General features: G+C 38.3%; 2 protein-coding genes, 2 non-coding genes and 1 pseudogene across 4 annotated transcripts in view; 2 read left to right on the forward strand and 3 right to left on the reverse strand.

The window, feature by feature from the left end:
• NF1 (neurofibromin 1) overlaps window positions 1-27,980 on the reverse strand; it is a 304,781-nt gene that overhangs the window by 56,290 nt on the left and 220,511 nt on the right. Inside the window, 4 exon segments of the mRNA XM_049772767.1 lie at window positions 12,620-12,766; window positions 12,769-12,821; window positions 18,061-18,401; window positions 18,936-19,368. Of these exon segments, the coding sequence (XP_049628724.1) occupies window positions 12,620-12,766; window positions 12,769-12,821; window positions 18,061-18,401; window positions 18,936-19,368 (974 nt within the window).
• On the reverse strand, window positions 945-1,376 carry LOC126007555 (cytochrome b-c1 complex subunit 7-like; annotated as a pseudogene).
• Window positions 15,938-16,045, reverse strand: LOC126025793 (U6 spliceosomal RNA). Its single transcript, XR_007501524.1, has one exon. It is a non-coding gene; the product is annotated as a U6 spliceosomal RNA (small nuclear RNA).
• EVI2A (ecotropic viral integration site 2A) lies at window positions 22,049-26,068 on the forward strand. Its single transcript, XM_049772616.1, has 2 exons — window positions 22,049-22,263; window positions 25,141-26,068. Exon 2 carries the CDS (start codon window positions 25,150-25,152, stop codon window positions 25,858-25,860), a length of 711 nt encoding a protein of 236 aa, XP_049628573.1. The 5' UTR covers window positions 22,049-22,263; window positions 25,141-25,149; the 3' UTR covers window positions 25,861-26,068.
• On the forward strand, window positions 24,829-25,013 carry LOC126033798 (U2 spliceosomal RNA). The gene has a single exon (XR_007504504.1). It is a non-coding gene; the product is annotated as a U2 spliceosomal RNA (small nuclear RNA).

The following is a 27,980-nucleotide window of genomic DNA, read 5'->3' on the forward strand; positions in this document are numbered from 1 at the left end:
GCTTAATTAATGAGCTTAAATAATTTATTCAAATGATTAAATAACTTAATTATTTAAATAAGAAAATATTATTTTAAAATCCCTAACAAATTATAAGAAAAGTTAAAGCTAAAGACAATTATTGGAGACTTACGCCTGAAGAAATGCGAGGTGACATATATTATTAAGACAGAACTAAAGAAAAGTCTTTTTAAAGATTATTTTTGGTTTTTTGTTTGTTTGTTTTTTGGGTCACACCCAGCAGCACTCAGGATTTACTCCTGGATCTATGCTTAGAAATCGCTCTTGGCAGGCTCGGGGGACCATATGGGATGCCGGGATTCGAACCACCGTCCTTCTGCATGCAAGGCAAACGCCCTACTGCTGTGCTATCTCTTCCGTCCCTTAAAGATTATTTTTAAATGAGGAACCATAATTTATAAAATTATTCATCGTTAAGTTTCGGGTACACAATATTTCATACCAATCCTACCACCACCGTCAACTTCCCTCCACCAATGTCCCCAGATTTATTCCCACCCCAAGTCTGCCTCCTTGACATGCACATTTTTTTTTCAAACTACAAGGTTACAATACTATTCAAGGGAAAGGAGAGTCTTAGGCATAACAAAGTTCAACACTACTTCCTCCCCCAGAGTCCACTTCCCTCTACTGTTGCCCCCAGTGCTCCCCCCAAGCCCCACATCTTCTTTCCCTATGTCAGGTTTCCAGTTCTCAGTTCCTGTTGCCTTTAAGTATTTGCTATTTTCCCATTTTCTTTATATCCACATATGAGGGAAATAACTCTGTGGACTTTCCTTCTGGCTTCACTCAGCATGATACTCTCCAGGTCTATTCACATGGCAGCAAACGACATGACTTCATCTCTTATTATAGTTGAGCATTTTCTGTGTAAATACCATAGTTCCTTTATCCAGTCATCTATTCTTTTTTTTCTTTCAATAATTACGATAGATATTTATTTAGAGTCATACATTTGCAGCTTAAATAATCTCAAAAATTGTACATTTCAGCTTTGACCAACTTCTCCAAAATTCACTGAGGCCAGCTGCATCCAGATGCCAAGATTATTTCTTTGCCCATTCCTCTCTTTTCCAAATAACCTCTTTCAGATATGGCTCAAGGAAGAATTTATCCTCCTCGTATTACGTCCACTGTTCCTTGGGCAGGATCTGTGCCCTGACGGTCAGGTCCAGGGCTCTTTTGATGCGGAACATCCTGTCATTGTAAAGGTTCTCAGGAAGCCTCCTTATGGCTTCTTTTACGTCCTCATCACACATGAGCCCCAGTTTGTTGAACCCCGCAGCATTGAAGTACCATTTCCGAAGACCTTCCAGCCACTGGCCTGAGGTTGCCACTGTGTGCCAGCCCGCCATGTTGACCCCGGAGTCCTATCTATTCTTAGACATTTCTAGATTTTGGAAACTGTGAACAGTGCTGCAATGAACACAGGACTATACATGTCCTTTCTGAATACATTTTTTGGGGTCTTGGTGAATATGTCCAGAACTAGAATTGCTGGGTCATATGGAAGCTTAATTCCTACTTTTTTGAGGAGTGTCCAAACCGTTTTCATAAAGGCTCGACCAGAGACAGTCACACCAGCCAAGAATGAGGTCATCATTGTCCCATCCTCACTAACAATGCTTGACTTTGTTGTATGTGATGTGTGTCAACCTTACTGGCACAAGATATCACAGTTATTTTGATTTGCATTACTATGAAGTGATTAAAGTATTTCTTCATATATCTTTTGGCTAATTGTATGTCTTCATCAAAGAAGTTTCTGTTCATTTCTCCCACTTTTTTATTAATATCTTTATTTAAACATCTTGATTACAAATATGATTGTGATTACGTTTCAGTCATGTAAAGAACACTCCCCTTCACCAGTGCAACATTCCCACCATCAATGTCCCAAATCTCCTTCCATCCCACACCACTCCCACCTGTACTCTAGACAGGCTTTCCAGTTCCCTCATTCATTCACATGGTTATGGTAGTTCTCAGTGTAGTTATTTCTATAACTGTACTCACCACTCTTTGTGGTGAGCTTCATGAAGTGAGCTGGAAGTTCCAGCTCTCCTCTCATTGTCTCTGAGGATTGTTGCAAAAATGACTGTTATTCATTTCTTCCACTTTTTGAGGAGGTTGGCTGTTTTTTTCTTGAAAAGTTTTATCAGTGCTTTATCTTGGATATTAACCTTTTATCTGATGTGTGATAGGCAAATATTATCTCCCAACTTGTGGGAGATAATATTTGTGTCTTTTGATTCTGGTTATCATTTCTTTTGCAATGTAGAAGCTTCTTAGCTTGACATATTCTCTTTTGTTAATTTTACTGTTCATTTAATTTTATTTTTACTTTATAGCTTATTGTTTTTGTTTTGGGGTCATACCCAGTGATGCTTAGGACTTACTTCTGGCTCTATGGTCAGGGACTCACTCCTGATGATGCTTGAGAGATGATACAAGGTCCCAGAGAATCAAACCCAGGGTTGTTTACCTACAAAGCTAGGGTCTTACCCCAATCCTATTTCTCTGGCCCCCGAGACTGAGGTTTAAAGAATCTACCTATATACTTAAGTATAAGCCAAGTCTTACAGGCACAAGATTTGTGCTGAAAAACTCGAACTTGGCTTATTTGTGGGTCATACCAGTTATTTGATTTGGTGCGTGTGCTCTGAATCAAATGCATGTAGTCTCCAGTTGTCTTGTGCCATCTGCTGGAGGGGGCGGTGCTTCAGCTCAGTCCACAAGTTGCAGCTGAGCTGAAGAGGAAGGTTGCTGAACTGAATTGTTTGCCACTGAACTATTTAACCCACAATATTCTGTGCTTTGTATGAAACTGACAGCAGTGATGATGATATCTGTGAAGTCAGTGATGATGACAATGTCTATGCTGATACCCTCACATCAGATCCAGCTAAAGCTCTGTTTGGATATACAGATGATGAGGAGGTAGAATCCAGTTTTGAAGGATTTTAACCTTTGTGATTTAGCTTGATTACCTGTTAAGCTACAGATTTCTGTACTTTATTTAAAGTTTTAAAGTTACTGCTGCTAGTTTACAGGTCTTCTTTAGCAATAAATATTGAAAAACATTTAACCTACTGATTCCTCAATTATTGTAATTGTTTTGGGCTTTTATTTTTATTTTTAAAATTTACCAGTGGCTGCTGCATTTTCCACCTCAGCTTATACTCAAGTCACTAAGTTTTCCCAGTTTTTCAGGTAAAATTGTGGGGGGTTGGCTTATACTTGAATATATGGTAATTAAAAAACCAACAAGGCAACAGTTTGACAAAAGAAAAGCTTCACCAAAAAAATGAAGCCAGTATTATTATATTCTATTATTGGTATAAAACCATATATCCCTCAGGCCTTCAAATATATCTATATATAAAGATAAAGTTTAAGGCCAGAGAAACAGTAAGCAGATAGGGTGCCTGCCTTTCACACAGCCAATCCAGGTTTTATCCCCAGCATCCCATATAGCCCATATATCCTCCAGGTCCACCATGAGTAATTCCCGAGCATTGCTGGGTATGGCCCAACCACCCCTCATCCAAATATAACATATATTTATCTGTATATACAAAAGTATAACCCATTCTTCCAACTATCTCACAGAACTTAAGATTATACTACATGTTCACTATGTTCTAGACATTTATTATACAGCATGCTGAGATTAATTATTCATCATTTAAAATTCTCTAAAAATGGGGTGAAGAGATAGTATAGCAAGTCGCTTGACTTGTACATATCTGACCTGAGTTCAATCCCTGACATCCCAGGGATTTGTTCCCCAGGCCTGCCAGGAATAATCTCTGAATGCAGAGCCAGAAGTAAGCCCTGTGGCCCAGCCTAACCCCTTCCTATTTCTTCCAACCCTCCCAAATAAAATTCTCCAAAAATACTTCAACTTTATTTTGAAACATGTGTAATATATATATATATATATATATATATATACACACACACATACATACATACATATGTATATATATAAACCCAAAACAACCATGACAGGGAAGGTAACTCAAAGGGATGGATCATAGACTTTGACTGCAGTAGGCCTGAGTTTGAGCCTGGAAATATATGTATGGTTCCCCAAGTAATGCCAGGATCCACCCCTGAACACTGAGTTGGGTGTGGTCCTTTCAAAAAAGATTCCAAAATTCTCTTAAATATGCTCATATAGAATCTCCTCTATGCTATGGTTATATATATCAAATGCCAGAATAATAATACAGGGAATAAAAAAATTATTTGCCTTGCATGCAGTCAACTCTGGTTCAATCCCTAGCACTACATATAATCCCTAGCATTACATATAATCTTTAGAGCAATGCCATGAGAGTCCTGAGCATAGATCTATAGCTCTAGTACTGAGGGAAGGACCCAAAAAGAAAAGCTTACATATAAGACTTCTCCTTTTGTTACTTGATGGCAGCTACTTTTGAAAACAAAAGGTCAAATTCAGGGCCTCACATATATGACTATCATTGAGTTATCCCTGGTTTCAGTACCGTATTTTCTGGCATATAAGACAACATTTTATTTGGTCTTTTTTTTTATTTAAACATCTTGATTACAAATATGATTGTGATTACGTTTTAGTCATGTAAAGAACACCCCCCTTCACCAGTGCAACATTCCCACCATCAATGTCCCAAATCTCCTTCCATCCCACTCCACCCCCACCTGTACTCAAGACAGGCTTTCCAGTTCCCTCATTCACTCACATGGTTATGGTAGTTCTCAGTGTAGTTATTTCTATAACTGCACTCACCCACTCTTTACGGTGAGCTTCATGAAGTGAGCTGGAAGTTCCAGCCCTCCTCTCATTGTCTCTGAGGATTGTTGCAAAAATGACTTTTAAAACCCATAGATTATTCTGTGTCTCTCTTTCTCCCCCTCTGACTTTTTTCACTCAGCATGATAGACTCCATATACATCCATTATAGGAAAATTTCATGACTTCATCTCTCCTGACGGCTGCATAATATTCCATTGTGTATATGTACCACAGTTTCTTTAGCCATTCGTCTTTTGAAGGGCATCTTGGTTGTTTCCAGAGCCTGGCTATTGTGAATAGTGCTGCAATAAATATAAGTGTGAGGAAGGGGATTTTGTATTGTATTCTTGTGTTCCTAGGGTATATCCCTAGGAGTGGAATGGCTGGGTCAAATGGGAGCTCAATTTCCAGTTTTTGGAGGAATCTCCATATCGCTTTCCATAGAGGTTGGACTAGACGGCATTCCCACCATTAGTGGATGAGTTCCTTTCTCTCCATATCCCCGCCAGCACTGATTGTTCTCATTCTTTCTGATGTGTGCCAATCTCTGGGTGTGAGATGGTATCTCATCATTGTTTGATTTGCATCTCCCTGATGATCAGTGATGAGGAGCATTTTTTCATGTGCTTTTGGCCATTTGTATTTCTTTTTTATCAAAGTGTCTGTTCATTTCTTCTCCTCATTTTTTGATGGGATTAGATGTTTTTTTCTTGTAAAGTTCTGTCAGTGCCCTGTATATTTTGGATATTAGCCCCTTATCTGATGGGTATTGGGTGAATAATTTCTCCCACACAGGGTGGGTGGCTCTTGTATACTGGGCACTATTTCTTTTGAGGTGCAGAAGCTTCTCAGCTTACTGTATTCCCATCTGTTGATCTCTGCTTCCATTTGTTTGGAAAGTGCAGTTTCCTCCTTGAAGATGCCTTTAGTCTCAATGTCCTGGAGTGTTTTACCTATGTGTTGTTCTATACACCTTATGGTATCAGGTCTGGTATCAAGGTCTTTAATCCATTTGGATTTTACCTTTGTACATGATGTTAACTGGGGTCTATGTTCACTTTTTTGCAAGTGGCTAACCAGTTCTGCCAGCACCACTTGTTGAAGAGGTTTTCCCTGCTCCACTTAGGATTTCTTGCTCCTTTGTCAAAGATTAGGTGATTGTACGTCTGGGGAACATTGTCTGAGAACTCAAGCCTATTCCACTGATCTGAGGGTCTGTCTTTATTCCAATACCATGCTGTTTTGATAATTATTGCTTTGTAGTACAGTTTAAAGTTGGGGAAAGTAATGCCTCCCATTTTCCTTTTCCCTAGGAGTGCTTTAGCTATTCGAGAGACCAGCAAATTATCTAATACAATTACTGACAAATCTGAAAAAAAGACATCAATAATAACACAATAATTGTGGGAGACCTCAACACGGCCTTGTCAACACTTGATAGGTCAACCAGACTGAAACCCAACAAAAACATACTAGCCCTGAAAAGAGTAATGGAAGAGGACTAGTAGATATATATAGGGCACTCCACCTCAAAAAAACCTGGATACACATTCTTCTCCAATGTACATGGGTCATTCTCCAGGATAGACTACATGCTGACACATAAGACATACCTTCATAAAATCAAGAGGATAGAAATCTTGCAGGCTACCTTTGCTGACCACAAGGCTCTGAAATTAGATGTGAACTACAAAGGCACACAGAAGAAAAACTGTTTGCAGATGACATGATACTCTAGAAAACACTAAAGACTCTACCAAAAAGCTTCTAAAAACAATAGACTCATATAGCAAGGTGGCAGGCTACAAAATTAACACACAGAAATCAATGGCCTTTTTATACACCAATAATGATAGGGAAGAGATGGACGTCAAAAAGCCAATCCCATTCACATTAGTGCCACACAAACTCAAATATCTTGGAGTCACCTTGACCAAAGACATGAAGGACCTATATAAAGAAAACTATAAAGCCCTACTCCAAGAAAAAAGAGAGGACACACGGAAATGGAAACACATACCCTGCTCATGGATTGGCAGGATTAACATAAGACGACTTTTTAACCCATGAAACTCTTCTTCAAAATCTGGGGTTGTCTAATATGACAGTAACAGCATGCTGAAACTTACTCCAACTTCAGGGACAAGTGATCCACTCCCCCTCTTACCACTGCATCCCATCCAGCTGCCAGGAGTCATCACTCAGTCTTCTGCTTATTCTGATTCATCTTTCAGGGCACACAGTGGAGCTGTGTTACCAAGTGCCGCATCTCATCCAGCCACTGGGTATGCAGCCTTCCTGCTCAGGCCTCTGTTCAGCTTTTATGGGACATTGAGGAGGTGCTCTGTCTCCCTCTAGCTGTCCTATTAATCACTGTACCCCAGGCAGCTGCTCTTGGAGGAGCCACCTCTCCCTGCTCTCAATGTAGATCACACTTAAAAAAAAATCACAGTCACTCACTACAAATGACAAATGTAAAATGATTGTTGGCACTCCAAAGTCGAGCTTTATTAAAGATATATTGTTAACCTTTGAGGGTTCTACTCTTTTTCTCTTACATTTCTTTAAATTTCCATTTGGTGTGCATTAAAAGAAAGGTAGTCTTATCCGGCAAATATAGCCCAAATCATATTTTAACAGGAAAAGTAGGGGTTACCTTATACACCCAATCATCTTAAAAAAAATGGAAAATACGTTATCTTGATATCCTAGCTGCTTTCTAGAAAAATTATTCCTGTTCACAATTTCTCCCCCACCCCTTTTATTGGAAGGGGGATGCCCCAAATGGTAGTGTTCAGGGCTTACTTTTGATCACTCCTGGTGAGCTTGGGATACCACAATATGAGGGGCCAGAAATGAACCTGTAGATTGAACCCCGGGCAGCCATATATAAGGCCCTGTCCACTGAACTATTGCTCTGGGGCCTTGTTCACAATTTCATAGACTATCAACAATGAATTAAACCTTTCCATCCAGTTGACAGTTGAATACCTTACTATTTCAGTTATATTTTTAAAATTTAATGGTAAATTTTATTAGTAAGCTAAATTTAAAATTCTTTTTTGGTATTCATGTTTCTGTTGATCCTGTTTTAAAGAATTTATAAGAAATCTGTGATTGAGCTGGAGAGAGAGTACAGCCTTCACGCAGCTGAACCATGACGGATTGTGGTTCGAATCCCAGTATCCCATAGGGTCCCCCAAGTCTGTCAGGAGTGATTTCTGAGCACAGAGCCAGGAGAAACACCCCTGAAAGCTGCCAAGTGTGACCCAAAAACAAAAAAAATTAATTAATTAATTTAGAGAATTAATAAAAGAAGAAATCTGTGATTGAAGGTATTTTTTTTTCCTTAATGGCTGAAAAAACATTTTTTCATTTTTGGATTCTCATTTTGAACATTTTTTTTTGTTTTTGTTTTTGGGCCACACCCGGTAACGCTCAGGGGTTACTCCTGGCTATGTGCTCAGAAGTTGCTCCTGGCTTGGGGGACCATATGGGACACCGGGGGATCGAACCGCGTTCTGTCCAAGGCTAGCGCAGGCAAGGCAGGCACCTTACCTTTAGCGCCACCGCCCGGCCCCTCATTTTGTTTGTTTCTTATATAACAGCTAAGTCCTTACTCCTGATAATAGTCTATGCTCAAGGATCACATCTTGCATTTCTCAGGGGACTGTAGGTAGTGCTGAGGAGCAAATGCAGCACATGCCAATATCTGCTTGCATGGCAAGTGTTTTATCCATTGTACTATCTCCTGGCACTACTTTGTCTCTTGTATCTTGAAGTAGAGGGCCTAGTTTCCCTGCTATCTATTCCTAATCAACCTAACCAGCAGTCCAGAGTTCTAGTCAGAGAATGTGGAGATGGGGATTATCTAGGCTCCCCACAGTGATGCCAGGGGTCCCCAGTGCTACACTTGAAGATGATCAGAGAATCATGTAGTGACAGGGATAGAGCCAGGTAGGCTGTGCCCAACAGCCTACAGATTTAACCCTGTACACTCTCTATGGTGTTGCATTAAGAAAACAACAAACAAACATGACTGGGGTCAGAGAAATAGTACTGCAAGTAGGACATTTACCTTGCGTGCAGTCCACTCAAGTTCAATCCTTGGCATCCCATATGGCTCCCAGAAGTAATCTGTGAGCATTGCTAGGTGTGACCCAATCTTCACCTTATATATTTGACTATTTTAGAGTAAAGCTAAGAGAGTGATTGCAAATTTCAATGATACAATAATATTATAAACTATAGTCACCACAGTATACAGTAGATTCTTAGATGCTAACCATCTTAGCATGTTAATGATAACTTCTAGTTATTTAAAGTGTGTATGCTTTTACCACACTCAACCTATCCTCTGGTTACTACTAATTATAATTGTCTACTTATACGAATTCTACTTTCCTTGACTTAGATTTTCACAGATAAATAATCCCACGAAGTGTGTTTGACTCCTCTCTCTCTCTCTCTCTGTATATATATATATATATATATATATATACATATATATATATATATATTTTTTTTTTTTTTTGCTTTTCTGGGTCACACCCATCAGCACTCAGGGGACCATATGGGATGCCGGGATTGGAACCACCGTCCTTCTGCATGCAAGGCAAACACCATCAGCTATGCTATCTCTCCATCCCCCCAATCTTTAATTTTTATTAAGGTAATTATTGGTTTAAAATATTATATAAGCTTCAGGTGCACAGCTTTACACTTCAATATCTAGAGATGTTAAGTTAGGTATACAAGAAAAATGTAGTTCTGTTCACCACCATACATTTTAAGCTCTACTACCCATTTTACCCTCCTCACCACCCCACTGCCCTCTGGTGATGATTCTATTTTTAGATTTAAAAATTTGTTTAGTTTTGTTGATATATTTGCTTCCTTTATGCTCCACATATGAATGAAAATACTCAGTACATGACTTTCCCTGAGTTACTTAACATAATAAAATCCCCCTCAGGGTAAATGTATTGTTGCAAATGGCAGAATTTTTTTCTTAGCTTCAGTGGTCCATTTTGTATGTTTACCACATACTTATTTGATAGATGCTTAGGTTATATCCTAATCTTGGCTAGTGTAACAGTTATATTAGAGCCTAAATAGTGAGATAGATTTTTTTTTGATATCTTTTTAATGTCTCCTCCCCAGTTTAGAGAAGACTCAATATTTCTTACAATGTCATTTAAGGTGACGAACTATTTTAGCTTTTGTCTGAAAAATTCTTAATCTCTCAATTATGAATGAAAACTTTGCCAAGGATAGCACTATTGGTTAGAAATTTTCTCTTTTCAGCACTTTGAGTATGCATGCTAATCTATTGTGGCCTGCAAAGTTTCTGCTGAAAATTCTGCTGACAGCCTTATAGAACTATATGTAGGAGCTATTTTTCCTTTTTTGTTTTTGGGTCACACCCAGCAGTGCTCAGGGTTTCTTTGTGGCTGTGTGCTCAGGAACCATTCCTGGTGGAGCTCAGAAGCACTGTATGCCATTGCTTGCAAGGCAAGTGCTTCTCTGCTATGTTCTCTCCCAAACGACCTAACTTCATTTAAAAAAAATATTTTTCATTCTGTTGCTCTGAGTAAGTTCATTTGCTTTTATTTCCAAGTTACTTATCTGTTCTTATTCTTCATTCTGCTATTACATCCCTCTATTATATTTTTCAATTCTATAAAATTCTTCAGCTCTTTAACTTTGGTTTGGATATTTGTTAAACTTTTTTTTTTTTTTTTTTTTGATTCGTGGATCACACCTGGTGGTGCTCAGCGATTACTCTTGGCTCTATGCTCAGAAGTTGCTCCTGGCAGGCTGGGGGGGGGGGGTGTCCATATGGGATGCTGGGATTCGAATCACCGCCCTTCTGCATGCAAGGCAAAGGCCTTACCTCTATGTTATCTCTCTGGCCCCTTTCTTAAAGTTTCTAATTTAACAGTTCTTTCTCTTATTTAGTTTGTTTGCATGTACCCTGCTGTAAAATGACACCCAGCAATTAACCCAAAACAAAGGCATTCCCTATCTTCTTGGACCTGAGATAGTTGGGCAGTAGGGCATTTGCCTTGCATACATACCCAGGAGGGACTGGCTTCAATTCCAGCATCCCATATAGTCCCCAGCCTGCAAGGGGCAATTTCTGAGTGCAGAGCTAGGAGTAACCCTTGAGCCACTAGTGTGGCCCAACAATCAACTAATCAATCAATCAATAAAGTTAAAAAAAGGAAGAAAAAAGAAAGAGGAGTTCTTGGGGCCAGAGAGATAGCACAGTGGCAGCATTTGCCTTGCATGTAGCCAACCCAGGACCGATGGTGGTTCAATTCCCAGCATCCCATATGGTCCCCCAAGCCTGCCAGGAGCAAATTCTGAGTGCAGAGTCAGGAGTAATCCCTGAGTGTCGCTGGGTGTGACTCCGCCCAAAAAGAGTAAGAAATTCTAGCTTTAGGCTCTGGCAGAGACCACAAGGGAGAAGTCATGAGAAGCCACTGACTCCATTACTCTTTCCCGATTGGCTTGATTTATTATATTTTCACCACTACCCTACTTCTTTAGACCTATGTGCTTGGGGTTTAGAAACATGGTACCCACAACCAGTGGATTTTATTTTATACCCAGCAATTCTCAGGGGTTACTCCTGGCTCGGCACTCAGAGATTACTCTTAGCAGTGCTCAGGGAGTCATATGGGATGCTGAGAATCAAACCTGGGTCAGCCATGTGCAAGGCAAATGCTCTAATCATTGTACTAAAACTTCTGCTCCTCTTTTCCTTAGTTTGGTAAGCAGTTTTATAGTCATTACTTAGAATTGTTCATCAGGTTTCTTGCTTATCTGTTTCTTTAAGGTGAGTCCTGATGTTAGACAGTAGTGAACTGAATGGGTGGTGCTATAAGCCTGGTCAAGTATACAGTTGCTAAGCGGTAGATGCAATATAGATCATCAGCCCAACTTGGCAATGGCACACAGCTGCTCTGTCTCCTCATTCTAAATCTTCAAAAACCATATATAATATAGGTAGAATTGTTTATTTAGGAATACACTATGCCTTTTACTTAAAGAAAAACAATACTTGCTTTTGGACCAGGCCTGTGGACTTAGAGGCTATTCTTGGTGCACTGCTGGGAGTTGCTCCCTATGCTCTAGGAAATTTGTGGTGCCAGGAATCAAACCCAGGCCTCCTGCATGCAAAGACATGCAATAGATCTTTGGGCCATCTCCTGAATCCCTCAAGTACTTTTTTTAATGTTAATATCGCAAAATAAAGTTGTTTTCTTAATCTTACACATTTTTAAATTTCTACTATCTCTTACAAAAGAGCACAGTCACATTTTTATAAGAACTAAAGACAGGTATACAGAATAGATATCAATTTTGTAAGGCTTATTAAACCTAACTCAAGAGCCAACTTTGTACCCTAAATTATGTGTCACTGCATTATCCTTGCACTGCATTGTACATAAACAATAAATCACAAAGTCAACCCCAGCAAAACAAAACAAGAGGTATTTCCCTAAAGTCAGTGAGACAAAATAAGTACTTATTTGGAATAATTTATAAGAAAAATGCTAAAACCAATTGAAACATGGTACTAAAAAATACTTTGTAAGTGATTCAGAGACATGTAAGCTATTAAAATCCCACCTCTATGCTTTGCTTATCAGAATTTTAGTAATTTTCTTAGTGAGTTATAACAGGTTACCCATCAAGTTCTTTTAGAGTTTCTCAATTACATAATAACACAGGTTAGAAGAGGCAAAAATGAGGTCTAAGTATACTTAAAAATCATTGTTAATGTTAAAGAAAATTATCACTTACTAGATTTGCTAAATCCAGAAATGCACTCTTCCAAAAATTCCAAGGTGAGGTGTGGCTCATTGGCTGCCAGTGTCTTACTAATGGAGACAATAAAAAGGGTATTGTTGGCAGGGATACATAAACCTGATGTCTCCAGTAACTGGCCTCGATTTTTAAATTAAAGGTACAAGTTAAGGCACACAGCAGATTATAGGCAGCTGACCTAAGGAGAAAACACAAATGAAGTTGCTTTAGAACTTTTACTTACATGCCCAAATCTTCATATACAACTTACGATTCTTTGACAAGGATAAACAACTATTGGAGAAAGGTTCCCAAGCATTTCACAAGAGACTAAGGGCCACTCTGGTACTACTCAGATTTAGTGCTACTAGAGGCCAGAAGAGCCACCTTGGTAGTGCTTAGTCTCAGGGGCTACCAGAGCTACACTCACAGATGATTAGTGGTCCATGTGGTATCAGGGATCAAACTCAAGGACTCAGCATGTCAGACATGTACTCTAGCCCTCTGAGCTATTTCCCCAGACTCTAATAAAGTATTTTTAAATTTTACACTCAACTAGATATAAAAGGTCATATGTTTCTAAGGTAAGACCAAAATACATCTTGATCAACTGGGGCTTTTTGTTTTGTTTTGTTCTTGGGTCACACCGGCAGCACTCGGGGGTTACTCCTGGCACTACGCCAGGGGTCGCAAACTCGCGGCCCGCGGGCCATTTGCGGCCCTCCATACATTTTGTGGGCCGTGGCCGGCCTTCAAATATGGCAGTATTCGCGATTATTCGCTTACCGAATAATCGCAATAAAAATCGCATTAGTAAGAAAAAAATGCATTAAACATTCGCATACCCCGAGCAGTTCCGTTTGGGGTATGCAAATGTTTTATGCGATTTTTTTTTTTACTAATGTGATTTTTTATTAATATTCGGTAAGCAAAATCCCTTATGCGGCCCTGCCTCACCCCGACTTTGCCTCCTGCGGCCCCCAGGTAAATTGAGTTTGAGACCCTGCTCTACTCTCAGAAATCGCTCCTGGCAGGCTCAGGGGACGACTATATGGGATACCAGGATTTGAACCACCGACTTCTGCATGCAAGGCAAATGCCTTTCCTCCACGCTATCTCTCCGGCCTCGGCTTTTTTTTTTTTTTTAAGAGAAAAAATTGACAGCCATGAGGTTCCTAAGACAAGTGATATAAGGCTTTCCTAAAAGATACTTCACTGGGGCCAAAGTGATAGTACAGCACATAGGGTGTTTGCCTTGCATGCTGTTGACCTGGGTTTGATCTTTAGCATCCCTATTGTCCCAAGAGCCCATTAGGAGTGATGCTGAGTATAGAGCAAGGAGTAAGCCCTGAGCATCACCAGGTGTGGCCCCAAAACAAATAAAAAAATATACTTTACTGCAACAGAAAATACGAAAAATTTAGGTTCTTAAGGTTGGTCAACTGCAAGTCAGAATAAAATCTATTGTATTTTTAGCTAGGCCCAAACTCAAGTTATGGCTGTCCCTCCTAATAGGCCCATTGATAATGGAAATCATAAGAAAAATGAGATGGTCTGTAATCAGATTAGAATATTAAATTTTATTCTAATTTTTTGGTTTTTGGGCCAAACCCAGTTGTGATCAAGGTATACCTAGCTCTGTACTCAAGGGTCACTCATAACAGGCTCAGGATATGATGGATGGTGCAGGAATTGATCTTGGGTCAGATGCATGCAAGGCAAGCACCTTACCCATTCTACTTTTTAATTCTTATCAACATCTACTGAATTTCTGAGTATTGTATAAGTTGTGCTACAAACAGGTAAAAATGACTGAATGATAGTTTAGTATTCTCCAATATCTCTTTCATAAGTAACTTCCATTCTATATACATAAAACTAAAAGCAAAAACTATGAAAAAATTAGAATATATACAGGTTCCATTAGAACCCCAAATTACCTTATAAATGTCCGAAAATATACTTATTTTGGGAGAAAGTTCAAACAATTAAAAATTTTTGGTGGTGGTGGGGCCCTACACTCAGTGGTGCTCAAGAGTTACTCCTGGTAGGCTCAGGATATAAAATAAAATCTGGGAATTGAACCTGGATTAGCTGTATGCAAGGGAAGTGCCCTACTCATTGCACTATTGCTCTGGCCCTAATTCATTCTTTCTCTTTTTCTTTTCTTTTCTTTTCTTTTCTTTTTCTTTCTTTCTTTCTTTCTTTCTTTCTTTCTTTTTCTTTTCTTTCTTTCTTTCTTTCTTTCTTTCTTTCTTTCTTTTCTTTCTTTCTTCTTTCTTTCTTTCTCTTTCTTTCTCTCTCTTCTCTTTCTTTCTTTTTCTCTCTCCTTCCTTCCTTCTTTCTTCTTTCTTTCTTTCTTTCTTTCTTCTTTCTCTCTCTCCTTCTCTTTCTTTCTTTCTTTCTTTCTTTCTTTCTTTCTTTCTTTTCTTTCTTTCTTTCTTTCTTTCTTTCTTTTTTCTTTCTTTCTTTTTCCTCTCTCTCCCTTCCTTCTCCCTCCTCCCTCCTTCCTTCCTCCCTCCCTCCCATCCTCCCTCCCCTCTCCCTCCCTCCTTCCTCCCCTCCCTCCCTCCTTCCTCCTCTTTCCTTCTTCCTTCCTTCCTTCCTTCCTTCCTTCCTTCCTTTCTCTCTCTTCCTCCCTCCCCTCCTTCCTTCCTCCCTCCCACCCTCCCTCCTTCCTCCTCCTCCCTCCCTCTCTCTCTTTCTTTCTTTCTTTCTTCCTTCCTTCCTTCCTTCCTTCCTTCCTTCCTTCCTTTCTTTCTTCTCTCCCTCCCTCCTTCCTTCCTTTCTTTCTTCCTTTCTTTCTTCCTTCCTTCCTTCCTTCCTTTCTTTCTTTCTTTCTTTCTTTCTTTCTTTCTTTCTTTCTTTCTTTCTTTCTTTCTTTCTTTCTTTCTTTCTTTCTTTCTTTCTTTCTTTCTTTCTTTCTTTCTTTCTTTCTTTCCCTCTCTCTCCCTTCCTTCCTTCCTCCCTCCCCTCCTTTCTTCCTTCCTCCTTCCTCCCTCCCCTCCCTCCTTCCTCTTCCTTCCTTCCTTCCTCTTTCTTTCTTTCCTTTCTTTCTCTCCCTTCCTCCCTCCCCTCCCTCCCTCCCTCCCATCCTCCCTCCCTCCCTCCCTCCCTCCCTCCTTCCTCCTCCTCCCTCCCTCCCTCTCTCTCTCTTTCTTTCTCTTTCTTTCTTTCTTTCTTTCTTTCTTTCTTTCTTTCTTTCTTTCTTTCTTTCTTTCTTTCTTTCTTTCTTTCTTTCTTTCTTTCTTCCTTCCTTCCTTCCTTCCTTCCTATTTCTTTCTTTTTCTTTCTTTCTTTCTTTCTTTCTTTCAAATAAATATGGGACGCTTCACAAATGTGCATGTCATCCTTGCGCAGGGGCCATGCTAATCTTCTCTGTATCATTCCAATTTTTAGTATATGTGCTGCTGAAGCAAGCACTGGCCCTAACCCTCAATTTGAAATTAAAATCTTTTTCTTGCCCTACTAAGCAGAAGAAACAGTTTTATTTCTTAGTAAATTGACTGCTTTCATAATTGCCTTTTATCTTGCTTTTAGGCCACACCCAACTGTACTCAGGGCTATTCCTGGCTGTATTTAGGAACCACTCCTGGTGAGCTCAGGGACATAAACTGGGGGGGAGGGAATTATACAGTACTATCCACTGTACTATTGTTCTGGCTCCATGCTAATAAAGTAGGAAAAGCCACAGAAGTTCAAATCTGCTAAAGACTTTTCTCTGAGCTAACATGCTTCAGCAACAAGCAGAAGTTTATTAGTTTCTTCATTTCCTAAGAACGCAGATTCATTCTCACAAGAATTCTAACAATTGCTAGAAGACGTGAGCACTGTTTTGAGCGAAACTTTGAACTAAGAGATTTAAAGCAGTCCTTTAGTTTCATTCTGATAAAATCAGAATACTAAAGTCATTGTTTCTAAGCTGTAGATCTTTTATGAACTGTTAGGAACTCTTGAGTTAAACTAAAAGTTTTTGGTTTTGTTTTTGGGCCACACCTGGCAGAGCTCTGGGGTTACTCCTGACTCTGCGCTCAGAAATTACTCCTGCCAGGTTCAGTTTGGGAACCATATGGGATGCCGGGGATGGAACCCATGTTGATTGTGTGCAAGGCAAATGCCCTACCTGCTGTGCTATACTGCTCTGCCCCCCCCCCCAGAGTTAAACTAATTTACAATTGACTTCTACATTACACTGATTATCAGTTTAAAATTGGGGGCTCTATACCTGGGTGCAGGTATGATAGATTCTTCTAAAATCTAAGCATACACAAAATTTTATGAATAATTTCCAGGCATTCAAAGATTCCATGAAATCCATTCAGGTGAAGAAATCTTGCTATTTTTTCCTTTTTACTTAAAAAAATTGTAATACTAAAAGCATTTTCTTATAAAACCTGAACTTTATATTCTCTGAAGATTTTCTGAACTAAAATTTATTCTAAAAATCCTGACAGTCCCAAGATATTTGAGACAAAGAATCATTGTAACATGAAAAGTCCAAGTGAGAAAGGGCTACAAAGAAATCCTGTCAGCAGACTAGTATACAGCTCAAGTGCAGAGCACATGCAAAGCATGTTTAAGGCTCTGAGCCTGAATTCTGGCAACACGTGGTTTTGGTGTTTCACAAGCTCCACAGGGAGTGAGCCCTTTGGAAAAAAAATAAAATAGGCAGTGGAGAAAGGGCAAATGGGAAGAAAGTTATTTATTAAGCACAGTTAACTACGTGACATACATTATTAATGTTTAAACTTCTTATTGATCCTTTGTAGGATCAATAAGATATTGCTGTACTTACTATTATTAATTTTTATGTTTTATGAGCTAGCGATTGAACCCAGAGCTTCACTGAACCTCAGAGATATAGCATGTGTTCTATCACTGGGCACCACCACATCTCCTGATGACCCAGCGTTAAATTTCTTGCACCACATATGGTTCCCTGAGCACTGCTAGAGTTCACTCCTGAGTAGTCAGTAGTGTGGTCACAACACCTCCAGGTGTGACTCAAAAACAAAAACATAAAATGAAAAAGCAAAGAGCTTCAACAACTTTAATACTTTGTCAAAAAATACTAGATGTAAATTTAAACCATTCTATAACTCCCTAGGTCACAATTAAGTAGAACAAATTAAACTCTAAAGATAGATATCTACATTTGTCTTACAATTTCTTTCAAGACTTTTATTAAAATGACATGGGTGGAAAAGCATGCAATATACTGTTTGAGTTACTGAACATTTAGCTCTCTTTGGTCAAACAATGATGATATAATTTGACTGTGGTGAAATTCAATACTATCACATTTCCTTTTTGGTTTTGTTTTTGGGGGTCTCCTGAGGAGGATTCCAGTGGCAATTTTCAGCCCATTACATGGTCTCATTTTAAAAGCAACAAACCCTAAATAAAGTTCAAGTGAATTAAAAAAAAAAAATACCTACCGCAAACTAGGGTCTGAACTACCTAAATTAAGTAACGCGATGTTGAGCAATGTCCCAGGGACATCTTTTGGTCGAATCTTGGTGTGCTGGGGGATGGAATCAGGCTGTGACAGTTCCCAGCGTGTCCTGATGTGAATGATAGACTGGACAATGGCGTCACACTCCTGGTGCATGAAGGTGAGTGGCGTGCCCTGATTTGCAATGGTTAAGGTGAACTGGTTCTCATCCACTAAGCAAATCTCTTCAATCTCTGAAGCATAGTAGATATCATTTAGGAAGACTGACTGCCCCAGGACTTTTGTTCGCTCTGCTGAGGTAACTTGAACAGCTGTAGAACCAACCTGGAAAATGGTGGTGAGGGGTAAAATGGAGAAGAATTAAATTGATTACATAGAATTCTAAGAGGTTTCAAAACCTAAACCAACACACAAAATACCATATTTTCTAGCTAAAAAATTCACTACTATAATATATATTTAAATAGCTTCAATAACTACTGTGATTAATACTCTCAAAAGACAAAGAAAATATCAGAAAGAAATTAGGAATAAGAATTCTACTGACAGTTACTGACATTATTCTGACAGTTTATATTTAAGAGACTGCAAAAAACCCCATGTAATAATTAGAACATTCAGGAAGTGATTTACCATCCCATATATTCTTACATTTGATTGACATACTTTATTCTTCTACCTCTAGTCCAGCCTAGAATACAATTAAGTATATGGCCTCAATAACTTCTGCAGGAAGTGCATAAAGAAAAATAGTTTTGTTTTCCTTCACTTGGGCTTTACATTTGTTATAGGACATCATATAGACTAAACAGCAAAGAAAGGAAATAAATCATTTACTTAATACAAAGTGAAACTTACTTTAATAGAAACCTTGGTATCTTTGTGAGCTAGCTTTAGAGCATTGTGGAACACCTTCAGGTCCTCTTCTAAAGCTAAGGTGGCAGCAGGGAGTTTCTGTTGCTCATGCTCTATGTGCTCAGCCAGTTTTCCTGGACAATCGATGAAAATAAGTCTTTTGCTACCTTTAAGGCCAGTCAGTAGTCGCTCGTGATACTTAGTGTACTCCCTGACCCAAGAGTTACAGTTATAGATATAGACTGCAGAGACATTGTCATAAGCAAAACCAGGGAAAACAACAAACCACTTGGAGAGAAAGTCTGTTTTAAAGCGATTGCTGGGCCCAGTATGGGTAAGGTCCACTACAATTTCATATGGCTTTGCATAATATGGCTTTAAAGTCAGCAAGACATGATATATCAGCAAATCACCATTGATCTGACCAGTTTTAAACCTAGGGAAGGTGACAAAAAGAAAAAAAACCAACAATATTGTTAATACACTGTTAATAGAGTTCTGAATATACAGATGCTTCTAATAATTTTATTACTATTTTTCTGATTATTTCCTAGAGAAAATTAGTAAAATAGAACTATCATAAAAGTATAAATAATTACTTAAGAATGAGTTCTTTAGACAAGAAGGCCAAAGTAAAATGATAGAAAAGGGATGGAGATGGGGCCAGAGTGGTGGTGCAGTGGTAGGGCGTTTGCCTTGCACGTGGCTGGCCTAGGACGGATCTGGATTCGATCTCCTGGCATCCCATATGGTTCCTCCCCCCGCCAAGCCAGGAGCAATTTCTGAGCATATAGCCAGGAGTAACCCGAGTGTCACCAGATATAACACAACACACACATACACACACAAAAGGCCTGGAGATAGTACAGTAGACAAAGCACTTGTTTGTACACAGCCTACCTAACTTAAATCCCTGGAACCCTATATGGTCTGTCCCTGAGCACTGAGAAAAGTGATCCCTGAGCAGAGTCAAGAGTAAAACTAAGCTCCACTAGGGTATGGCTCAAAAACTAAAAATAATAAGAACAGTTATTAAAATTAAAGTAAAAAATCCCAGTATATAGCTCAACATATATAATACATGATTAGCATGTGTGAGGTTCTGAGTTTGATCCCCTGCTCTGCATCAATTTCTTCCAATCCCCCAAACACTGCAAGGTATAGCCACGTGGGCCTAATATCAAGTATGGTTCCGGGGCCGGAGAGATAGCATGAAGATAAAGCATTTGCCTTGCATGCAGAAGGTTGGTGGTTCAAATCTTGGCATCCCATATGGTCCCCTGAGCCTGCTAGGAGTTACCTCTGAGCGTGGCAGGGTATGACCCAAAAACAAAAAAAAAAAAAAATCAAGTATGGTTCCAATTAAAAAAAAAAAAAGAAGAGACAAATTGATAGATTAAGCATTTTGTTTTCTAGCTCTGTGCTCAGAATTGCTCTTGGCAGGCTCTGGGGACCATATGGGATGCCAGGATTCGAACCACTGTCCGTTCTGGATCGGCTGTGTGCAAGGTAAGGCAAACTACCCTATTACTGTGCTATCTCTCTTGCCTTATTCCTTATTTTTGGTTTTGGGTCGCAGCCGGCTGCACCAGGGGTTACTCCTGTCTCAGCGCTCAGAAATCACTCTTGGCAGACTCAGGGGACCATATGGGATGCTGGGATTCGAATCACTGTTTGTCCTAGGTTGGCAGTGTGCAAGGCAAACACCCTACCGCTGTGCTATCACTACTCTGGCCCAAGCTTAAGCATTTTGAACAACAACAACAAACTCTTCCTTTAAGTCAACATACAAAAATCAATTACATTTCTACATACAAACAGCAATCTTATTTTCAAATGAATAAAAAAAGAACAAGGTAGCTAAAACAATAAGTGGAGCCAGAATGATAGCAGAGGTTAGGGCATTTGCCTTGCATGCAGCCAACCCGGATTTGATACACAGCATCCCATCTAGTCCCACGAATCTGCCAAGAGTAATTTTTGACTGCAGAACCAGGAGAAATGTCTGAGCATTATTGGGTATGGCCCCAAAGCAAAACAGAATCAATGAATGAGGGAAAGGCTTCTACAAAAGAATGTCCCTATTTAAAACAGGAAAACTGAAATATATTCAATAGTCATCAATTGAATTAACATTATTATAAAGACCATTCTAGCCAAAGCCTTATACAGATTCAATGAAATCTCTTTCAAAATCCAGTGAATGTTTTGCAAGAGCACGGAATGATCATTAAAATTTGCATGGAACCACACTTGCTGAAATAGTCAAAGCAACTTTGCAGCTAAAGAAGATGGGATATATTGTGCTTTCTGACTTTAAATTATACTATAAAGTTGGGGACAGAGCGATAGCACAGCGGTAGAGTGTTTGCCTGCACACAGTCGATCCAGGACAGACCTTGGCTTGATCCCTGGCATCCCATATGGTCCCCCCAAGCCAAGAACGATTTCTGAGCACATAGCCAGGAGCAACCCCTGAGCTTCAATGAGTGTGGCTGGCCCCAAAACAAAAACAAACAAACAAACAAAAAAAAACAAAACAAAACAGGCTATATACCAAGCTTTGAGATTAAGGAAATATTGTGATCATGAACAATAACATAGGGGCAGTCACTTAAGAGGGATGAGGAAGGAAGTCAACTAAACATACTGGATATGAGGCAATAATAAAACATTTAAGAAGAAAGTATGTGTGTTGTGTGTACACACTAAACCTTAAAAGCATTATCTGCTCCATATAATCTAAAAATATGTTCTCAAATTGCAATAGTTCCCTAATTTGAAGTATCAGTTACATACATTACTATTTCTATAACCTGAATCAATGCCCCAGCGAACTCAAACTCAGGCAATCTGTGTTATGCAAATAAAATTTTAGAGGCAATTCAAATTTTGTAGGGAAAGTACCACCTTCTTTTAAATTAGTCTTCCTTTTAAATTAGTCCATCTATCATTCAAAAGCATATAACTGGCATAAATGATGAACATAAATAGTCAAAAGGCCTTAAGTGGAAAGTCCTCCCCACCCTGGAGGCGGGATTTGTTCTACAAAGCCTTCTGTCATGCCAGTGGCCAAATAGACAAACTGGAGTTTTTTTTCCCCGTGACATGTGCTTAGTTGCAGCAAAAAAGGAAATGTGTCATCTGTGGTTTGGTTTTAAAAGTGGAAAGCTAGCTGTACAGATCCTTTTCAACTGCAGATTTACTTTAAGATTCACATTCTCCAAGTCTATTCTGCTTTAAGTTACTTGGAAGCCATACTTCAAGACAAGAAAAGAAGTGGCCTTTAAAAATCAGGTTATAATCAGATTTTGACCAAGCACTCTGTAAGGTAGGTCAAATATATAGTTTTTATTATGTTTTTCACTCATTACTTTTTACATAGTAGTGTTTGAGAAAGTATATATATATATATATATATACACACATATATATATAATACCTAAGAATTAACAAAACAGAATTATGTGATTAAAACATACTTTTTCATAGTCTATTCATACTATTAAGTAAAACTAGAAATAAAAAAAATTTAGGTTGATGGTATCACTTAGTAGTGATATATGTATGCTAAAGCATCCGGTCTTATATTTTATTCCTGGCCATATGTCACTCATGCACACACACACACACATATACACGTGTGTATGCACACTCACAAGAAAAGATTTACCATTAATAGAGTTTAAAGTTAACATTAGGAAGGACCTGAGTTTAGACGCCACAAGTGAACTGGAAAGTTTTATTATAAAAGTTAAAAAAAATGTCACTACTAATTGTTATGATTTATTTCTGATTTAAAACCAGAAATAAAGAAAACACTTTATAAAATAATCCCTGACCTAACTTGGTGATATTGCAAACAAAATTCTATTCTCAGACATTTTAGTAAGAGCAATAGAAAATCTCGCTTTGTCAATAGTTTGTTTATTTGGAGATAACAGGGCAACTATTGGAAGACAATTAACAACAGGAGTATTATTTATCTTGTGGTAAGCACTGTTAAAATGTGTATAAATATTACAACGGGTACTATAGTGTTAATGAACTAATTTGACAAGAATAACACACTTTAAACTATCATCGAATGCAGAAATTCAATCTAGTATTAAAAAAGGGCTGACAAGTATTTATTAGCCCAATTGAAGATATTTTCTTTGTGATAGTCATAGACTATCCATAGATTTGTCATTCAACTTAAAAATTAAATACAAAAACCAGCATATAATATTTTATTTATTTATTTATTTATTTATTTATTTATTTATTTAGGGGTTTTTTTGGGGTCACACCCGGCAGCACTCAGGGGTTACTCCTGGCTCTACTCTATCTCTTATGCTAACTCTCCAGCCCCAGCATATAATATTTTAACTGTCTAGAAGGGACTATGATCTAATCTTAATTTTTTAAAATATTTAAGTCTTCTTCCTGTATTACTAAATATTTCAGTTAGTTTCACTATTATATGCTTATACACCTTAAAATGTCACAACTGTATTTGCATCTGTATGTCAACATATTATCTACTTATAAAGCCTTGATAATTAAAAACGTGGCTAGTATTAATTGTTTTTCTTAGGCGTGGTTTAGAAATATAAAATGTCAGGTTGCTCTTAGACCCACTGAACAAAACTTTAATAAAAAAAAAAAGACTTCCAGGTCATTCAAGTTTGAGAAAATTTATTTATATAGGATTTGTGAGGCTAGAGAGATAGTACAGCAGGTACGACACTTGCCTTGCATGTGGCTGATTTGAGTTCCAACCTTGGCATCCCTGAATACTGCCAGGTGTGGGGACCCCCAACACCAAATAAACACCACAGGATTTGTAAATAGTTCATTTCATTTAGAAAATCTCAGGAGAATAATCTAGTTTTTGTTTATAGTACCCTGGAATAAATACTTACAAAACTTACAAGACAAACTAAAAGATAACAGTAATTGTGATAAATCTTTCCCACTTTGTTACAGATATGCCAACTTTATTTATACATATAATATATATATATATATATATATATATATAATGGTGAATAATGAGAATTAAAAACAGATGCCATTTTTTTTTGGCTTCCAGAAAGCTCAATGCCAAAGGAAATTCTAGTTTGCTTGATATAAGTAATGATTACAAAGTTAAAACTTTTGCTGACTCTTTAAGATTACTGAGAAGAAATATGCTTTTTCCCTCTTGTAATGCCAAGTTTTTGTTTTTTTTTTTTTAAACTTGAGAAAAGCAGCAAGCCAAGGCTTTTGGAAAGTCACAATAAATCAGAGGTGGGGGCAGGAAAAAAAATCAGAGGTGATACGAGAAAGAACTACTGCCATAAAATCACTTTTATAAATACTAAAAATATCTTTTAAGTACCATCTTGATTCTACATTGTAAAATAAATAAATAGGAATTCAAGAAAGGAACATGTCAAATTCCTCATTTCTTTTCATTTTCTAATACATTTCCAACACCACTCTGTTCTGCAAAAAGCAAGACAACCATGTATTTTCTATTTTACTTGAAGTTAAATGCTCAAGGTTACATAGTTTCTTTATTCTAAAGACTGGTGGTGACACATTTGTTAGAGGGTGGGGAGTTTTTGCAAGAAAGATCCTTATGTGGTGGTGGGGGGTAGGAAAAAGGGGAATCAAAAAAGTAAAAGCAGAACTATCTGACTCAAAGCTAAAGTCTAGTGTGCTTCAAGTTTTCCATGATTTTCAGTTCATAATGATTAATAGTTTTGTTTGTAATGCTTCTTTCTGTCATTTACAATATCACAGAAATAAAATTAAATTGTTCATGTATAAAGCAGCTAAGGAGAAATTCAAACAGGAGCACAAATGTCAGATGTGAGCATATAGTTTACTTGTTACGTATCATCTGTCTTTTAACAACTACCAACCAATCGCTTCTCGGCCTTTTGGCCGAGTGTAGTATCTGTTCTTATCAGTTTAATATCTGATACGTCGTCTATCCGACGACAATATATTAAATGGATTTTTGGCACTAGGAACTGGAATAGGAGCTTGCTCCGTCCATTCCACGCATCGACCTGGTATTGCAGTACCTCCAGGAACGGTGCACCAGAAAAAAATAAAAAAGAAAGAAAAAAAGAAAAAAAAAAAAAAACTACCAAAACTGGGAATTCTTTGATGATTATATTTAATCATTCAATTATTTGATGAGTTAACAAACTTTATCCTGCTATCTCCACAGATTACCAGTATGCTCTCAGACATGGGCCACACAGGACATTACCTGCACCTTGCCTTTCTGATGGCAACAGTTTTTTCTTTGTCTTCTGTAACAAAGGCAAACTATACCCATCTGCTGGCTAACAATACTACTGTTTCGGATCCAGATGTTCAAACTAAGACAGGCAAAAACCAAAATGAAAACACTAATAAAAGCCCTGCATCACCTAAAATGCATAAAAATGGTAATTCTACAAATATGCCTGAAATAGCAACATCACCTCACACCATACCTTTAATTCCTAAATCTAAGCTACAGCATTTTACAACTTCTGATATCTGGAATAGTTTTCCAACAATACAGAGCATCAAAAACACAAGCAAAAATCACAGTGAAATTTTAAAAAAAGAGGTCTGCGAGGAAAACAGCTACAAAATGGCTATGCTAATTTGCTTAATTGTAATTGCAGTACTTTTTCTTATTTGTACTATTCTATTTCTATCAACTGTGCTTCTGGCAAACAAAGTCTCATCTCTCAAACGAGCAAAACAAGTAGGCAAGCGTCAGACGAGAAGCAATGGTGATTTTCTGGCAAGCAGTGGTCTATGGCCCGCTGAATCAGACACTTGGAAAAGAGCAAAACAGCTCACAGGGCCCAATCTGATGATGCAATCAGCTGGAGTGCTCACAATGACAAGGGAAAGAAAAGATGGAGATGGAACTGAAAAATTCACTAACTAACAGATACCCTAGAGAGAAAAATTCAAATCGGCAATGAGAAAATTTATGGACTAAAAATGAAGCAGTCTGATATTTAATACAGAGAGATGGATGGGTCTGATGGTTTTAACATTTGATAAGACAAAGGCTACGGAAATAGCTCAAACGGCTCAAAGACGTAGTTCTCCAAAGCACTACGCAAAGAAACCCCAGAATACTGACATGGGTGTATTCTCTCAGCAAAACCAGGTGAGGGGAAAAAAAGGACATGGCAGGTCTGACAATTTAGTGTCAAGTAACCGAGAAAGGGAGAAAGATGCCAGCTTACTTAATTACTTTAACTGTGCATTTTTTTGTTTCAGCATTGAATATTTTGTAAAGAAAAAAATAAACCAAAAATTTGGGAAGGTTTTAATATAGGCTGGAAAACTAATTGCAATAGAGAGAAATGATTAATAATTGTTTCCTGATCTTTGTGTGACTAGAACTCTGAAGAATTTTAGTGAGTCTTTAAGGGCAAATATATGCTTCTGCATCTTACAGAAGCTGAATTCCTAATGCATAGACTTGGATTGTACAGTTTAACTATGATATACAAAAGTGTTTTTCTATTATATTTAATAAAAATTTTCATTTTATATAATAAAGATTCATTTTAAAACATGTATATTTGCATTCTTTATCAACTCCTTTGTAAATATCAACATAAAAACAGTACAAATACAATTTACAGTTTTATGAGAAAACTAAGTATAAATAAGCATTCTTACTGTTTAGGTCTAACATCTCTTTTCTATGACTACTGCATGTCTTTATAGCAAGTATCCAAGCATTAATTTTTGGATGTCAAGGACCAAGTGACCTAATAAATGACCAATTGTATATTTTGTATATTAGCAAAAGAAAGATGGGTATGTGTATGTGTGATGTTATTTCCAATGTGGAAAACAGGATATTTGGTTATGTACCTTCTTTTTTGGGGGGGGCACACCTTGTGACGCTCAGGGGTTACTCCTGGCTTGGGGGACAATATGGGATGCCTGAGGATCGAACTGAGGTTCGTCCTAGGCTAATTGTGTAACTTAAAAAAAATAAAAGAGGTCAGGCCTGCCAGGGAGATAGTTCAAAGGGTTTAAGTACATGCTTTGCACACAGGTGCCCAGGTTCAATCCCAAACAGTGCATGGTCCTCAGGGAAGTAGACCCTATACACTACCAGGATAGTGCCAAAAAGCCCAATAAAAACCTAAAAATTAAAATAAGAAAATTGGACTTAAGTAAAATAACTTAAACTTAAGTCAAGACTTTCAACTACAAAGAACAGTTACAAAGTTGCTCTGAGCGCAAGTCTCTACTTGACAAAAACTGATACAGGACACATGAATGAAAAACCAAGACACATTTTTAAAATCTTATTCCCAACTAATATAGGAAATAGCCTAGCCAAGTAAGAAAACAATTTATATTCTTGTAAAGTATGACCTCAGAGATGAGAGTGACAGACAGGACAGCAGGTAGAAAACTGGCCTTGCACACAGCTGAATGGGGTTTGATACCTGGTGCCCCATATGTTTTCTGGAAGCTGCTAGGAGTGGTCCCTGAGTGCAGAGCTGACACTGAGCCATAAGCATTGCTGGGTGTGGCAATTAAAAAGCAAACAAAACAGAGGCCGGAGAGATAGCACAATGGTAGGGCATTTGCCTTCCAAGTGACTGACGCAGGACCAACACTGTTCAAATCCCGGCATCCCATATGGTTCCCAGTGCCTGCCAGGAGCGATTTCTGAGCACAAGGCTAGGAGTAACCCGAGAGCTGCGGGGTGTGCCCCTCTCCCCATAAAACAAACAAAACAACAAAAATGCACGATCACAATCTTACTCTTCTATTTAGATTAATGATTATCCTAGCTACAATATCAAAATTACCTGTAGAAGATTTTGTTTTTATTTTTATTTTTGGACCACACCCAGCGACACTTGGCTGTTACTCCTGGCTCTGCACTCAGAAATCCCTCCTGGCAGGCTCGGGGACCATATGGGATGCTGGGAATCATACCTGGAATTGAACCCAGATAGGCCATATGCAAGGCAAATGCTCTACCGTTGTGCGATCTCTCTGGCCCATTTGTTTTTATTTTTAATT

This window comes from Suncus etruscus, chromosome 1 (assembly GCF_024139225.1).
Source record: "Suncus etruscus isolate mSunEtr1 chromosome 1, mSunEtr1.pri.cur, whole genome shotgun sequence".
Classification (NCBI taxonomy): Eukaryota; Metazoa; Chordata; class Mammalia; order Eulipotyphla; family Soricidae; genus Suncus; species Suncus etruscus.

Coding starts and splice junctions, on each gene's coding strand:
- EVI2A (XM_049772616.1), top strand. CDS start 25,150: ATGCTCTCAGACATGGGCCACACAGGACATTACCTGCACCTTGCCTTT.